This window comes from Rhineura floridana, chromosome 6, assembly GCF_030035675.1.
Source record: "Rhineura floridana isolate rRhiFlo1 chromosome 6, rRhiFlo1.hap2, whole genome shotgun sequence".
Lineage (NCBI taxonomy): Eukaryota > Metazoa > Chordata > Lepidosauria > Squamata > Rhineuridae > Rhineura > Rhineura floridana.
The window spans coordinates 15,082,161-15,099,631 of record NC_084485.1 but is presented as its reverse complement, the minus strand read 5'-3'; the positions used below and the strand labels follow the sequence as shown (position 1 = coordinate 15,099,631).

Genomic DNA, 17,471 nt, shown 5'->3' with positions numbered 1-17,471 from the left:
TCCGAGGTTTCAGACAAGACTCTTTCCCAACACTGCCTAAAGAAGCTGGGGATCGAATCTTCTGCACGCAAAGCATGTGTTTCACCACTTAGTTACAGTCCAGATAGCTTTGAACTGGATGCAATTGGCTCCTTTACAGAATGCACAAAGCAGAACTTGGTCCTCTGCCAGTTTAAAGTCAAGGAGCAGCAACCCCAAAGATTTACAGAGTTCAAGAGAGAGAGAGAGAGAAAGACACATACTGCTTGTTTAATTTCTAACACACCCAATTCCCAAATTTTAAAACACAAAAACAACTGAAAAACACAATTTAATTTTTTTTAAAAAAAAATAAAAACACAATTTAAAAGCCTTTACTGCTGCACTGGCCAACCTCCAACCTGTGGGCCTAATGAGGCCTGGCAGGGGTCTGAATTTGGCCCTCGAGGCCTTTTTCCCCAAGCCATGCCCTCTTGCCCTCCTCCTGATGTCAGGTGTGGAGCAGTTAAAGATGTGGCTCCCTGCTGAAAGCTTTTATATTAAAACATTATAAAGAAAAAGAAAAGCATAATGCCAATTTGATTTCCACCTTAGGCACCAGTTGTCTTATTTGGCCTTGCATGCAATTTTGACAGATGCTTTAATGCAGGATTAGGCAGACTCCTTAAAAAAAAAGAGCCCATGGTCCACCAGCCAGAGTCCTTTGCAAAATAGCAGCTGCGTCAATTCACACTTACAATTAAAGAACACCGTGCCTCCAAGCTGCAAACATTTGTTTGGTTTTTAGTATCAGAACTCAGCTCAGTTCTTTCATCCAAACATCTGCCCTCCCCTACAAAGCTCTCTTCATTTCAGCATCCTAAACATTTCATTTCAGCATCCCAGCAGGTTGGTGGTGGAAAGCTTTTTGCTCCTATTCAACAACTGTGAGTCAGAAACTTGTGCAAATCTGCTGCAGCTCTTCAACAGCACAGGATCTGCCTTCCACCCACCATCCTCTCTAATGAGTCCTCCCCATTTCCCATCTAGAGGAAGAGTACCCCAGACTCAGGAAGCAGAAACCCCATAAACAATCCAGCAGCTTCAAGCGTACTAAGTGGCAATGCTTTTCTAGCAGTAATCTGAAATACGTGGTGTTATTTTCAAAAGCGAGGGCCAGATCTGCCACTGATTTGTCTACCTTGCACAGATGTATCTCTCCCACATGGTATCTGCTCACCACCCGCTCTCCCTTCCCTGCAAGGGGTGCATTGGGACTTCATAAGGACATAATCAAAACCTGCATCAGGCAGACGCCTCTGCTTTCCTCTCACCTTTCCAGGCTTTCATAACCTGTCAAGTTTTCAAAGCTTTGAGCTATCTCGGATGCCACAGAGAAAATACTGCCTTTTTCAGGCTCAGGTGCAGAAATTTGTTAAAATCTAGCCCGGCCACAGAGGAACCCCCCCCCCTTCCTCTCCTTTTGTGAGCTTTATTCTTTGAGAGAACAAAGGGTCCAGAATAAGGAGGGAAAGGCAGAGGGACCACAACCTAAATGGGAGGAAGAGGTTAGAAAGGAGTGGGGAAGTGTGGGAGGGGAAAAAAAGAGCACTCAGGGTTTTTAATTTAGCAATTTATAGCAGCTCATTGCCTACGAAAAGCTGTGCAAAGACAAGTCCTGCGGTTTTTATTTTCCACTGGGAGTGCTTAAGAACATAAGAACAGCCTGATAGATCAGGCCAGTGGCCCATCTAATTCAGCATCCTGGTCTCGCATTAGCCAACCAGATGCCTCTGGGAAGCCCACAAGCAGGACCTGAGTGCAAGAGCACTCTGCCCTCCTGCTGCTCCCGGCAACTGGTTTTCAGAAGCATGCTGCCTCTGAATATGGTGGCAGAGCACAGCCATCATGGCTTAAAAGGGGTGGCTTTTTTTTTTTAAATTAGTGCTGAAAACCATGGCCCCATCTGCACTAAATATTTAAAAGCAGTATCATACCACTTTAAGCAGTCAGGGCTTCACCCAAAGAATCCCGGGAACTGTAGTTTGTTAAGGATGCTTAGAGTTGTTAGGAGACTCCTATTCCCCTCCCAGAGCTACAATTCCCAGAACAGTTTAACAATCAATCCCTCTTCCCAGAGTTCCCTGGGAACTGTAACTCAGTGAAGGGAATAGGGGTCTCCTAACAACTCACAGCACCCCTGACAAACTACAGTGCCCAGAATTCTTAGGGGGAAGCCATGACTGTTTCAAGTGGTATGATTCAGTGGGAAATATTGCTGAATGACAAGTCCAGTAATGTGTGACTACAGCCTATGCTGGCTGGGGCTGATGGAGTTATATTAATCAACATCAGGAAGGCCGGCATCAGCCACCTCCGATTTAAATGGTTCATCTATGGCCATACTACTCTGAACATGCCCAATCTCGTCTGATCTCAGAAGCTAAGCTGGGTCAGGCCTGGTTAGTACTTGGATGGGAGACCACCTGGGAATAATGGGTGCCGTAGGCTTTTCCTCCTTGTCAAGAAGAGGCGTCGCTCAGTGGCAGAACATCTGCCTTGCAGACAGACCCTCTGTCTGAAACCCTGAAGAGCCACTGCCAGACAGTGTAACAATACTGAGCTAGATGGACCAATGATCTGACTTGAGATAAGGCAGCTTCCTATGTGGGTCTGGTTTAAGGTTATATGTAAAGCCTTAATGGAAATGGACTGCCTTCAAGTCGATCCTGACTTATGGTGACCCTATGAATAGGGTTTTCATGGTAAATGGTATTCAGAGGGGGTTTACCATTGCCTTCCTCTGAGGCTAAGAGGCAGTGACTGGCCCAAGGTCATCCAGTGAGCTTCATGGCTGTGTGGGGATTCGAACCCTGGTCTCCCAGGTCATAGTCCAACACCTTACGCTGGCTCTCAAAGCGTTTATAGAGCTCACTTAACATGGTGTATTATAGAGTAGCAAAGCAGGGCACAAGTCTCTGCCCTGAGGAGGTTACAATATAAACATATTAATCCCTGAGATCACCTGAATGACTGCTGTTAGTTATCCCCTGTGTTACAGAGGCTTGACTGGCCTCAACCAGAAGTCAGCCATTTAGTTTTGCCAGTCCCCATGCTGTGGAACACTCTTCTAGCAGAGATATGGCAGGCATCCCCACTTTTGACTTTTGGGTGTCTCTTGTAGACTTTTTAATACCAACAGGCCTATGCAGTTGTTTAAAATGCAGGAGGTCATTTTTAACTATTGTTTTGTATTGCTTTTAAAGGTTTTTAATGTTGTTGTACACCACCCTAGTGTTCCTAGGTTTCAGCAATTAGAACGGATGCCCTAGTTACAATCTCCCATTTTCTGTTCCTTCTGTCCTCTTTCATTTGCAGCAGCACCTCTTTTTCTAACCAGATAAAGGTATCCCATCTCTCAAAAACGCTAAAAATATTACTGTTGCCTTTTTGGTCGCTGCTACAATTGTGCTCCAAAAAATAGCTGTCAAGCAAACACTAAAGTCGACTGATCTTGCTCTCCATTGGAGAATGGCTTTTAGATTCTGTTTCAAAAGTGAAATTCCTAATTATGGCTTTGCCGTACCCTTTTATAAATGTGTAATTGATTATCTTAAAATGTCAACATGCCATTTGAGTTCTGAATATTTGTTCTCAAAAGACAAATAAACACTACATAAAGCTACCCTGACCTCTTATGTAAGAACAGCCCGTTAATAACCATGTCAACCCTGCAAGTCATTAATTCTGAAGCCTGCCGGGACAAGATTTTAATGTGCTTTTCTTGATTTGATGCTGAGCTGAGATATCCGCTAGTTCCTCTCCCCCAAAGGGGCTCAGATATAAATGATATGCTCTTTTGGAAGTTTCCCACGTTTGCTTGTAGTCTGCAGTCCTATGGACACTCATCAGCAACACAAAGTCAGCAACAGCACTGTAGAAGTTCATGTGCCCCAAAGACCTTAGAACCTAAATTTGGCTGGTTTGTTCAGTTTACCTGAGAGGGGCACAACTACCTCCTAGCCTCCGCTGAAATCTTTATTGCTTGGGGGAGTAATCACCTCCTGTATCCTTGCTGCCAGCAACTCATTAATGTGGTTCAAACTAACCACCGCTATCCTTCAACACATCTCTGTCAAGCCCATGGAAATCTGCACCCCACTTCAACCCTCCTGGATCGTTCAGTTGGAATTATGGTCTGCTGTACATTGGAATGCAGGGATCCAGTCAGCAACTAGGCTTTCCAGGACCAAATCAAGGCACAGGCAGTGGGTTGACAGGCTTTCCCCTTCTTCCACATTCCTCATGCCCATTTTTCATCCTGTGATGTTTAGAGTGCGTGGGAGAAAAGCTCTTACAGATTTTCCTTGGTGGTGGTGGGGCATGGCTCAGGGGTGGAGCATCTGCTTTGCATGCCTCAAGTTCTAGGTTCAAGCCCCGGCATCTCCAGGTAGGGTTGGGAGAGACCCCCTGCCTGAAATCCCAGAGAGCTGCTGCCAGTCAGTGTAGACAATGCTGAGCTAGATGGACCAATGGTCTGATCAGGTATAAGGCAGCTTCCTATGGTTTCTTCTTCTCTTCCCTGTCACTGCATCCACGCAGAAATGGAGGACAATAAGGAATGCTTACCTCGCCATGCCACTTCCACAGGATGGAGAGGTTGTAAGGAAAGTATGTCAATATATACAAGGCCTCCTGCAATACTATTCCAGGTTCCTGACGAAGACAGTCATGGCTCGGTTTATGGCACAGTGCCAGCCAGGCCACACTGTGACTTTTTTTTCCAGCCTTCATACCCTGCTGTTTAGCTAAGATAGGCTCCCAGAAGAGCTTACAAGAATTAGTTCCAAGAAAGTCCCTGCCCCCAGGCTCAAGATCTAAAAAAGAGATGGCACACGAGGACAAAAGAATGGGAGGGAGGAGGTAAGAACAAGCTCAAGCACAAGTTCTTCCAAGTGACAGCCAACATGACTCTACACTGTATTTAACAGTGGCCATTTCACTCTGGATAACAAGCAGGCCCTCTCCTGAAGCACTGTTCTGCCTCAGAATAGATCTGGGACTAGAGCTGTTGACAACATCCCGACCAAAAGGACAAGGCAGCTCCAGACACATGGTTCTTCCCTCAGACAGTTGACTCGATGGCGGTTGAGGGAGAAGTATGAAAGAAGGGGCAGTTGGCCCTATTTGGGGCACAGAGGCAGGGCAAAAAAGCCACTTATCCTCAGGGCGTATGTTTGCTTTAGGACCTCACTCCTCAGAAAAACAAGAGAGGTCAGGGTGCCAGGGTGATGGTAATTTCAGCTGGCCACTCCTACAGCAGTAACCTTTCCCAAAATGGCACCCTCCAAATGTTGGTGGACTTCAGCTCCCATCAACCACAGCCAGCACAGCCAGTGGTCAGGGTTGATAGGAGTTGTCATCCAAAAAAATATGGAGGGCACCATGTTGGGTAACCTAGATTGCAGCACATCTGAAGGTATATAGGTGGGTCAGTGATTGACAACACTTAGGGTATGTGACTATGGCCCCATCCGTGCTATACATTTAGAGCAGTATCATACCACTTTTAACAGTCACAGCTTCCTCCACAGAAACCTGGCAACTGTCCTTTGTTAACGGCGCTGAGAGTTGTTAGGAGACCCCTATTCCCCTCATGGAGCTACAGGTCCCAAAGTTCCTTGAGAAGAGAGATTTGACTGTTAAACCACTCTGGATATTGTAGCTCTGTGAGGAGAACAGGGGTCTCCTAACCGCTCTCAGCACCCTTCACAAACCTCAGTTCCCAGGTTTCTGTGGGGGAAGCCATGACTGTTTAAAGTGGTATGATGATGCTTTAAAAGTATTATTTATTTATTTATTTTTATTTATATCCCGGCCTTCCTCCCAGCTGGAGCCCAGGGTGGCAAACAAAAGCACTAAAATCGCTTTAAACATCATAAAAACGCACTTTAAAATACATTGAAACAAAACATCTTTAAAAATGTTTTTTTTAAAAGCTTTCAAGACTTTTTTTAAAAAAAGGTTAATTAAAAAAAGTTTTAAAAACATATTAAAAAGCAAAGTATAGTGCGGATGGGACCACAGCTCTGTGGTAGAGCCCATATTTTGCACGCAGAAGGCCCCAGGCTTCAATCTCCAGCTAGAAAGGAGAAGCTGGATGGGGGTGATGGGAAAACGACTCTCTGAAAAAGCCACTGGCAGTTGAGAGCAGGCAATCCAAGACTAAATGAACAAATAGTCCTATCTCGGTAGAAGACAGTTCCCTATGTTTCTGCTTAATGTTTAAGGGCTGCATCTTGTTGCTTAAACAATACCAGAACAGCGCATGGCGCAATACGGACAGGAGACACGCCTGCTGCCATTACCTGACAAGCTTCTCGTTTTGAACTGTCTACCAGTTAGCTATGCCTGACAAGAGAGTCCTGACAAGAAAAAGAACCTCGATTCAAAGGGCCATGAGTAGAACATTGTGTAACAATGATGTTGTGACAGCTCTTTCTGAATGGGGCTTAGTACAAAGAGAGGGCTGGATTATAATTTATTTGATGCAGGCAGAGATTAGATGCTGTTGCAACCTTAGAATTCAAGATGGAGTTATTCTAGACTTGCAAAAGGTTTGCCAAAGTGCCTGGCTTGCTTATACAACCTGTGCCAAAGGGTTGCTTTGAGGTTTTGGGCTCATTCGCAGACACAGAGGGCTGAAGCAATGTCACAAAGGGAAGCCTGGAACTTTTATCCTGTTTATGTCAGTGCCGAAAGGGGATTGGCGGAAGAGGTCACAGAGCAAAAAAAAGGTTTAGTTAAGTAAAAGGGCAGACAGCTGTACCCTCAAGGGCAGAACACTAACTGCACCTTTAGTGCAATGCCACAACACATAATATCACCACTTTTGCACACATGCAACTTTAGCAGTGCTAAAAAAATCCCTTAAAGCTCCCTACCCAGGCTGTCCAAAATTATATACAAATTATCTTAACAGAACCCTTTCCCACATAATGCAAGGTAGGATTCCATGGGTGGTATTCAGTGATAGTCCTACTCAGAGTAGACCCACTGAAGTTAATAGACATGCCTAACTTAACTTCATTCATTTCAGTGGGTCTCCTCTGAATAGGACTTAGCTGAATACAACCTCATGGCTAGATTACAGGGAAAAGAGCCAAAGATAAGTGGGAGTCCCTGAAGGAGGAATGGTCAATGGCACGGTCACAAATCATTCCAACAAGAGAGCAAACAAACAAACAAGGGGCAGTTAAACAAGCCATGTGGCTGCATCAGATCTAATGCAGTGGTTCTTAACCTTTTCTGGGTCATGGACCCCTTTGAAAATCTGATGAAAACTATGGACCTCCGTAAATAAATAAATAATTTTTTTGCGCCTGGTTCATGGACCCTCTGAAGACCAACTATAGACCACAGGTTAAGAACCCTCGATTGAATGGGTTTAAACAGATTTCAGTTGAACACTAGAGAAAAGCTTCTTATGCTTAAGAAGTATTCAACAATCCGCCCAATTACCCATGTAATGGGGGGGGGGAGCAGGCATCTCCTGCACTCGAGGTTTTGAAGCACAGGCTGGACAGATCTCTGTTGAGCAGAGGGCTTGACTAGGAGTTGGACAAGTGCCCTCCCCAGCAATTCTGTGATTCATTCCATTGCTTTTCGCTTGCTTAATTTACTCTGCTTGCCAAGGAGCAGAGCTGAGAGCCATGCAGGGCATTGATGAACACTCCTCCTCAAACTCTGAAAACGTTATTCGGCCGTCTCTCTAGCCACCGAGGTTGAAAGAATCACTGCCCACACACTTCTAAGGCATATCACTGCAGCCGTGAGAAGCCTGCTCTTTGTACAATGAAAGTTGGAATCCTCGGGAAGTTAAATTCCACACCCAGCAGTTTGTTCTGTTCCCTCTCAGTGCCAACAAGAATTGTGACACACGCACAATCCTGCTTACACCAATTCAGAACAACTTGTGCCATCTACGAGTATGAGAAGAGCCCTGCTAGACTGGGCAAAAGGCCCATCTAGTCCAGCGTCCTGATCTCACAGATGCCTATGGAAAGCCCGCAAGCACAACCTGAGCACAAGAGCACTCTCCCACCACAAGTTCCCAGCAACTAGGATTCAGAGGTATAGCTGCTGCCAGCAGTGGAGTGCTAGTACACTATGGTACTAACCCTGCCACACAGGCCCCAGCCAGATGCCCAGGAGCCCTTTTCTTCCACTGCGGTTCAGACAACAAGCAGTTGGAAGCAGGATCACCACCAATGGAACACAGGAAGCTGACCTTTATACAGAATCAGACCATTGATCTATCTAGCTCAGTACTGTCAACACTGACTGGCAACAACTCTTCCGGGTTTCAGATTGGAGTCTTTTCTCAGCCCTTCTGGAGATGCCAGAGATTGGACCTTGGACCTTTTGCATGCAAAGCATGTACTCACCACTGAACTACAGGCTTTCCCACTGATCTCTCAGCCAACCTCAACATGTTGGACAGAACCAAAGTGCACCTGGTTGCATATGTAACATTCTACCCAATGCACAGAGGTCAGGGAGGCAAGGAATGCGGCTACACTAAGATCTAGGGTGGGACTCACGACCATGATTCCACTCCTCTCCAAGCACTGATTGAATGTATAGAGTTGGTTGTGAGAAGAGGGCTAGGATTTTAGGCAAAAGATTCCCCTCCCCGCCCAGCCTGGTATCCCACATTATAATTGGCAACATGGGGAATGGGGCAGACTCCACACATGCAAAACATACTCTCTACCACTGAGCTACAGCTCTCTCCAATTATTTCATGTCTGTACTAAAGGCATATGCACCAGCACATAATGATTTTTTAAAAAATCGATTGAGGTGCCAGTGGAGACGTTAGTCAGTACAGTAGGGCCCCACTCATATGGAGGGTTACGTTCCAGACCCCTGCCAAAAAGTGGAACTCTGTCAATAAAATGGCACCCGACGCCCGAAAAACAGGGCTGTGGAGTCAGAGTCGGAAGCAATTTTGGGTGGAGTCGAAAGAAATGTACCGACTCCAACTTCCAAATAAATTTTGATTGACAAAATGCAATTTTGGGTGGAGTCAGACAGTAGAAAAATAGAGGAGTCGGAGTCGAAGGTTTGGCGTACCGACTCCACAGCCCTGCCGAAAAAAGCCGAACAAGTGCCGCATGAGTGGGGCCTTACTCTAATTGAAAGCCGCTGTATTACTGGGCCGCCGAAAAGCGGGGCCCTACTGTAACATCATTTCGGCAAGCAGAACAAGAACACTGGGGTTTTTTGGGGAAACAAGCTTTGGGATGCCACAGACTCAGCTGAAAATCCTCATTTCTGAAACTGACAGCCTGACTTTCATTAAAAACAGTAATTCTTATTTCTTCCTTGAAAAACATTTTGTGTTCCTTTTCTCTGAAGGCTCACCCTCAAAGCCCGATAGCACACAACAAGCCTATTATAACTAAGGCTCTTGAAGAGCCAGGGCAGAAAACAAAAACAGATCAGCTAAGCAATACAAACATATGGGAAATAGTTTTTGTCTGGACAGGATGAGTTACAGGCACTTTGAACAGCATATCTACTGTCCAAAATTTTTAAAAAGCACAATAAAAGACATTTGTCTGCTCTTCCAGGGCTACAGTTGGATAGATTAATCTACCCCCTTCATAAAAACCCAATTGGTCAATTAACGAGTCAAATATGTTAAGCACTAATTTAAACAGTTAACACTAAACCTAGAGAGAATCATAGGCTGGTATTTAGCTAACGTGTCCCATCAGCCCAAGGATTTCCACTTGCACAACAGGACTTTCCTGCTCTCTTCCCCCCCAAATCTGTTCTGGAGGGTTGAGGGAACCTCTAGAACAGATTTTGGGAGAGTATTTGGGGAAAGATCCCATTGCACAAGTGGAAATCCTTGCGCTGATGGAGACATGACAGCACTACTCCAGATACAACCCATACTAATGACGAAAGTGATTATCTTTAGAAGACTCTAGAATGCAGGCACTCCCAGAAACACGATGCAAGGGACAGGGAACCTATGTCCCTCTTGGACTCCACCAGCCCCAAGAAACATGATCAGGGACTACGGGAGTTGGAGTCCAACAGCATCTGGGAACCACAGGTTCCTCATCCCTGCTTCATGGAGCACCACACCTGGACTCATGGATGTGCACACAGAAAAGGCAATATCCTCAAGTTCTACTTTCTGACACTCTCCAACCAGGTTTATTTAAACATTTGTATATCGCTATTTTGTTAAAAACATCAAAGCGGCTTACAACATATTAAAAAACACACACCATAGAATAAAACATTAAAAATACAATAACAAAGGTCAACTGTTGCAAAAAAGCGTCTTAATTGCCTGCATAAGCCTGACAGAACAGAAAGGTTTTCAGCAGGCGCTTAAAAGTTAAAACAGAAGGCACCTGCAGAATGCCACTAATATGACCAATTGCACATGTTTGTTTCATGTTTCCTTCTGAACCCTGTGTCCTGTTGAGAGACGCCTCCAGTTACACTAGGAGAGACAAGGCCATGCAACTTATATTGGGTGCAGAGCACCCTAGACAGAGTTTCAGGGATTGCCTACTTTTAAATGAGAGGTGCATTCATGCGCCACCCTAAGGCATGCAGGACCAGGCATTTAAGGGCCCCTCACACATTCCATCGTTCCACGATGACACCACGATATACAGATACTTATCATAAAGCATGTTCTTGATTATATGCAATGTCTGGTAATATTTGCCCATCACTTTATAAGCCTGTATTTACTTTTCCTCCCCCAATGAAGGAATGTGAAGGAAAAGCTCCCTTCTCAACTCTTGGGTATTTCCTGCCATTTTAGAAGTTGGACAGCAAAAAGAGATGGGGTGACCCCAGACAACAATGGCCTAGCTCACACATAAAGTTAAACCATGGTTAAAGCTGAGGTGTCTTAAACCTCGCTTGATTACATCATAGAATAGTTAAAAGCACCAGCAGGAGCAGCCAAGCCGTGCGTGTCGCCCGTGATTAGTGGCTTGATTAGTGGCTGTGCAATTTTGGGACAGTGATGGCTCCTCAGCCATAGATAAAAAGGAGGTCTGAGTTTGCATGTGATACTAAGCTATAGTTAATGTTAATGTTAACTAAGGCTTATAAACCAACAAACCTCGGTTAACGAGTATCCTTTGACCATAGTTAATAAACCACAGTTAAACTGGTGGCCTGTGTTCACACAACACTAAGCCATGGTTTCATAACTGCCGCCCAGGGCTCCTGCCAGGAGGAAGGGCGGGATATAAATCAAATAATAAAAACAAACAAATAAACAAAGCTTGCTTTAGCATTATGTGTGAACCAGGGTAATGTCTGGGAAACCATGCTAGGCCTGAAGCACATCCTGTGTGGTCCAAAAGAAAATGCTACAAACAGGGTATGGAAGGTTTGATTTTATCCATTTGATCCAAGGAGCTGAGGGCAAAGTACTTGGGGTTACCTAAATAATCCCTTTGGGCAGGTCACTCTCTAATTAAGGCTGGCAACGGTCTTCATGGATTTAAAGCCAGGGATTCTCCCCAGAGTTATAAATACTAAAAATGAAAGATTTCTGTGGTAAACAAACAGTCCCATTCTACATGGCCTTCTGATAATGCTCAATATCTGTTACTATTAATATTGCAAGTATTCCTAGTTTTATCTTCAGGGTTTTTCTAAGTGTTCTTTGGCATTTATTTACGCTGATCACTTGTTCGCCCTGAACTCTTATAATGGGGTGGTGGTGATGATGAGAGAACCCTTTGTTCTTCTAGTTGTGGTCAGGTTTCTAGCCCCTAAGAGTTAGACAGTGGGTTGGAGAGTTCCCTTTACTCCACTTTGCCCCTCTTTATGTTAGGATTTTGTTGTCTTACATTGTTCTGCTAGCTGATTGATTTATGGCATTTTATTGTACTCTACTGTACATTTTGTTGTTTTTAATACGCTGTTCACCGCTTTGGGGGCCTTTGGGCCAAAAAGTAGTGTATAATTAAACTGTAGTAATAGCAACATCATCATCATCAACATACTTTCTTCATGTGTTGCTTCTTACAGAGACACTGCTCTAGATTTTTTCACTGTTGTCTAAGGGCCTTCAGTGGCCTCTTCAGGCAACTATGAATGACTGCTGGTGTAGGGTGGATGTTCCAGTGTAATTATACAACACACTGAGAAAATAGGAGGTGGGAGGGGGTCCAAAAGAAAGTTGGGCTTCTGGAGGAGTGTGTGTCAGAGAGAATACTCCTGAATCCAGAGGTGGTTGGTGGCTCCATGTCAGTGGATTTGCCTTTATCAGATCCCAATACAACGGTGGAGAACCTCTAGCCCACAGGCTTTGCACCTTGGATACCTCTTTGAAAGTTCGAACTAAAATCCGGAGCAGATTCCATTTGCCCACTGACATGGAGCCATCAGCCACCACTCCTGAATCTTGCAAAAAGATCACCATAAATTTAAAGAGAATGGAAACCACTTGATTAATCTCTATGCACAACAGAGGACTTGTATCATCACTGCACACCATTCCTTGCACACGCTGCTTGCTCAAATCTGCCTTGCAACAGACACACAATAATTTTAAGGCTTCTCAAGCAGGTGATTAACATGAACACCAAATTAAAAAACAATTGCTAGTAGCCTAATGGAACAGAAAGACACATCACATGTCATGAAACCTTCTGTTAAATCCCCAAAGGCCAACACAGAACTTGAGTTCCACTGGTGGAATTCTCAAGAGCATCCTCAAAGCACCGCAAAGTTAAAGACTGCCAGGGCAAGGAGAAGTTATTGAGACTCTCATAATAATAAAAAAGGGAAAATACGAAAAAAGATGGGTGTTAATTTGACCTTGGACTCATCACCAAGGTTCTCCAGAGGGCACCATGAGGCCCATAAGTAAAGGGGGAGAAATTATCTAGGGTCTGGGGAAAGCAAAGTTCAGCTCCCAGCAATGAAAAAGTTTCATAAAAAGAGCCCTCAAAAGAGATCATAAGAAAACAAGAATGTAAGGTTAAGATTATAAGACATAAACACATTATAGGGAATACCCATTGTAAACTTATAAGAACATAAATCATAAACCTCTGTAGGTGCTTCCCAGGTTTGACTCAGATTTTCTTTTATTTAGGGGTAGGGGAAGAGCCCAGGGAAGATATTGTGTTTTAAACTGTTTTTAAAAGATGTGTTTTAAATTCGTATGTTTGCTTTTGATGTTTTTAGCTGCTGTAAACCGCCCAGAGAGCTTCGGCTATGGGGCGATATACAAATACAATAAATAAATAAATAAATAAAATTTTCTTATCTTTTCCACCCCTTCTGGGACAAAGATGCACAGACTTAATAGAGTAATCCCATAATCCTGTGCATGCGCACTTGCTTGGGAGTAAGCACCAGTTCCAATTCAACTTTTTGAGTGTTTACACAGAAGTACATTCCCCAGCGTTCATTGGGGCTAACTCCCCCCAAACGCCTGTGTTGGGGACAGGGCTGTGACTCAGTTGTAAGAGTATCTGCTTTGTGTGCTGAAAGTTCCAGGTTCAATCCCTGGCATCTCTAGATAGGGCTGGGAGAGACCCCTGCCTGAGGAACTGGTGCCAGTTAATGTAGTCAATACTGAACTAAATTGACTAAGTCTGCCTCGGTATAAAACAGCTTTCCATGGTTCTATAGGGTTGCAGCCCTAAGCAGGCCTTTGTTCCATATAGAAATTGACCATACACATGCATGTAGAGCCTTTAACCCCTTCCTGTGCGTTTGTTTATTATAGGGCTTAAATGTCACCGCTTTGCTGGTTTGGGAGCTTTTGGCAATAAAGCGGGATATGCACATTTAGAAAAAAAAACCAACAGGCACAAAGCAGGATTTCAAGGCAGCAAATTGGGACAGAGTTGTCAGCCCAGCAATCAAATAAAACATACGGGTGGGCGTGAAGAATAAGGAAGAAGTCGGTGGAAAAGCAATAGGTTATCCTTCGAGATAAAAACCGAGATAAAGGAAAGCCATTGGCACAGTGCAAGAGAGAAATCATAACAGACACATACTTAGAAAACTGGTTAACTGGCAATAGCTGGCTATCCTTCCCCGCCCCCTTGCCCAAATGGGACCCAGAACCTCGGGAAGCCCCCCCCACGCCCTCCCTCGCAGGCCCCCCCACGCCCTCCCTCGCAGGCCCCCCCACGCCCTCCCTCGCAGGCCCCCCCACGCCCTCCCTCGCAGGCCCCTCACCTTTGCCTCTGGACTTCCAAGGGGAACCCTCCTCCAGCAGCGACGCTCTGGGTGGGACTCAGCAGCCCTTGCGGGGCGATGCCGGGCTTGGCGGCCCCTACCAGCACCCCTGCCAGGCCAGCCGAGGCGACTGCAGGGACGGGCGCCGCGGGGACCGGGCACAGCGGGCTGCCCAGCAGCAGCTGGGGCAAGAGGGCGGCGGCGGCGGCGGCTCCCAGGCCTCGGGACGGGTCCAGCTCGGCAGCAGCAGCCACGGTGGGCAGGAGAAGCCCAGACGGGGCGCCGGGGGGGGGCAGCAGGAGGCGGGGACCAGGATCCGCCGCGGCTGCCGCCGTTGTGACTGACACATCTTCCTTCGGCCGCTGCTCCCCCGGGGCCGCGGAGGAGGAAGAGGAAGGGGGCCGCGGCGGAGGCGGCTGCTGCTGCAATTGCGCCTTTCCCGGGGCCAGGCAGGGCGGCCGCCCGTCCAAGGAGATGTTATTGAGGAAGAAAAGGGCGGCCTGCCTCCGCCGCGAATCTCCCCCCCGCTTCCTCGCAGGAGGAGCCGGCAGGGGCAGGGGCGGCGGCGCTTGCTCCCGCGGCGGGGGCTCCTGCTGGGGTTCCTGGGGCGGCCGACTCGTGGGGGAGCCGCACGCAGCCGCAGCCATTCTCTCAATGAGCAGCCACCGCTGCGCGCTGCTAGCAGCCGCGGCAGGGCAGCCGTCGCGGCCGTCCGCCCCCAGCTCGGGCCGGGTGGAGCTGGCTCCCCCCCCCCGCTCTCTCTTTACCGCTCCAGCAGGGGCTCGCTAGCTATTGGGCGTGCCGCGCCGGTATGCAAATACCAAAACGCCCTGCACCGGTTCTCATTGGCTGGCGTGCGCTCCCATTGTCTGTCTGTGCCGTCCTGCTGACTCCGCCCCACGCCCCTCCGCAAGCGTTTAATAGGGCCTTTTCTTCCTTCCTTTCTCTTCGAGCGTTTTCACTGGGTCCTAAAGTTCGCGGGGTTTTATCGCGGTCTGAAGGACTCGCAGAGGCACAAAGAAAGCCACAAAGAGGGCGCAGAATGAGGTTTGTCTTACGACCGCTCACTTTTTTTGCCTTCCTGATCGTTGGTGGCCTTCCAGATGTTGTTGCGCTCCCGTCACTCCCAGTCAGCATGGCCAATTTTTTTTTTTGGGGGGGGAGCAGATGTTCCCCACACGGATCTTAAAGGGGAAAAAAGAAATCCTTTCCAATCTCAGAGATAAATTTCTAAACAGAAAGGTGCCAGGGCTGAAATGTACCTGGACCCGAAGCTACAGCTTCTGACTTGAAAGGGCCTGACCCTAATCGTTATATGGCTACTCAGCAGTAGTGTAGTGTCAAATTCAGAAATGCAGGGTCCCTTCATGATAGTCACAGCCACACCCTCGCTCTTTTTTTTTTTTTTTTACTGATGGTTGAGAATAAGATCTTTATTAATGTCTTCTCCCAAAACAACAGACATCCCTAGGAGCCAATAAGCACGAAAGAGGAGAGTGTTAGCTCCTGAGAGGAGTCTTCTCGGTGGCTGACTCTTCACTTTGATTGTCTCCAATAAGCAGGAAAGGACAAGGAGGCATTCTAGAAGACTCTTCTCAGTGGCTACCACACTCCTTGTTCATGCTGATTGGCTAATAGGTGCTGGAGACATAGGGACCCTGCTGGGACTCTGCTCCCAAAAAAGTAAGGACCCCCGGAGACCCTGGATGGCTACACCACTCCTACTCAGTGGTAAGGGAAATACACTGCACATTTTTTAAAAAATATTTAACAGCTTTGTATATTGCTTAATGAAGAGGGTTGTTTTCAAGTAGACCCGTTGAAATTAATGAATCTAAGTTGGTCATATCTCCTCAATGGGTCTACTCTGAGTAGGACTAGCACTGAATACCACCCACAATATCAGAGAGATGTACAGGACAATATGAAAACACAATAGCCTATAAAACAATCAGAAAGTATAAAAATTGTGTCAGTAATAAATGTAAATAGCTGGAGTCACATACCAGGGAATGACTGAGGGACAGAAATCTTTTGAGCAAACATTTGGACAGTTGTCATTTTAGATGCTTGCAAACCTGTAGCCAAGGAAGAGCTGGGGAGCTAAAAATTTTCTCCCCTCCCCCTAATTCTTTAAAAAAAAATGCCCATCATTCCTGACCATTGGCCATGCTGGCTGGGGCTAATGGGAGTTGCAGTCCAGCAACATCTGGGGACCCAGAAGTTGGGGAAGGCTGCAATCTAGTCAACAACCTAGCTGCAGCTTTCAGCACCACCTGTAGCTTCTAGCCAACCTTAAGAGGAGTCCCACATGAGAACACTGCAGAAATCCAGTCTGGAGGTTACCAATGTCTGAACCACCATGAACAAGTTATCCCAGTCCAGGAATGGTTGTAGCTGTCATAGCAGCTGAAGCTGGTAAAAGGTGCTCGTAATTACGGTGGTCTCCTGGGCCTCCAGTGACAGAGATGGATCAAAGAATATTCCAGGCTGTGCACCTGTTCCATTGGAAGGAGTGCAACTCCATCCAAAACAGGTAAATTGACTGATCTCTCAGACACCTATAGGGCTGCTGTCCTGCCAGGATTCAAACTCAGTTTACTGGCTCTTATCCAGTTCACCACTGTTTCCAAGCACTGATCCAGGGTTTGCATTAACACACCTGATTAAGAAATTGTTGTGCACACTCCAATCTCTGAGTGGTGAGAGACCTCTAGGGGTTACTGCATTTACTCAGCATTTGGTTTCCTTGGAATGAAGGTCAGCGGAGACTGTGGTGTCTATGATATATATGTTTATTTACACGTACACACAACCTGAGTGTAGGATGGAGGGGTTCACAGCATTAACAGTCCAACAGATCTTGCTTCCCCATCGGGCTTCCAGGGAGACCCCCTAAAAGCCATCACTTGAGCTGCAGACAGCTTCCCAGCTTCCCACTCCATACTAATTCTAACACACACAGGAAAAATACTTCTGTGGGGGTGAGATCATTCTCCTCAAGGAGCATCCCTGGCCATTTGTTCCCATGGCAACTCATATCTTCTTGGCCAAATCCTTACAGATGTTAATGGAGCAGTTGACAGACATGGCCAACCTACTAGCTTGACAAAGAAAGGAACTGGTTTAACAAATTTAGCAGGTCTCTCTAATACAAACTATTTTACAGGCACAGGATTATAGGCTGGGAAGGGACTCATAGGCATCATCCATCTCAACCCCCCAATCGTATAACACTATAATGGAGAAACAGGTGA

At 46.3% G+C, this 17,471-nt stretch overlaps 1 protein-coding gene and 1 pseudogene across 1 annotated transcript in view; one reads left to right on the top strand and one right to left on the bottom strand.

The window, feature by feature from the left end:
- CABLES2 (Cdk5 and Abl enzyme substrate 2) overlaps positions 1–14,993 on the bottom strand; it is a 64,312-nt gene extending 49,319 nt beyond the window's left edge. The window contains exon 1 of the mRNA XM_061631074.1: positions 14,215–14,993. Within this exon, the coding sequence (XP_061487058.1) occupies positions 14,215–14,861 (647 nt within the window). The 5' untranslated portion in view covers positions 14,862–14,993. The remainder of the gene's footprint in view (positions 1–14,214) is intronic.
- On the top strand, positions 2,351–2,469 carry LOC133388118 (5S ribosomal RNA; annotated as a pseudogene).
- Positions 14,994–17,471: the final 2,478 nt, after the last annotated feature.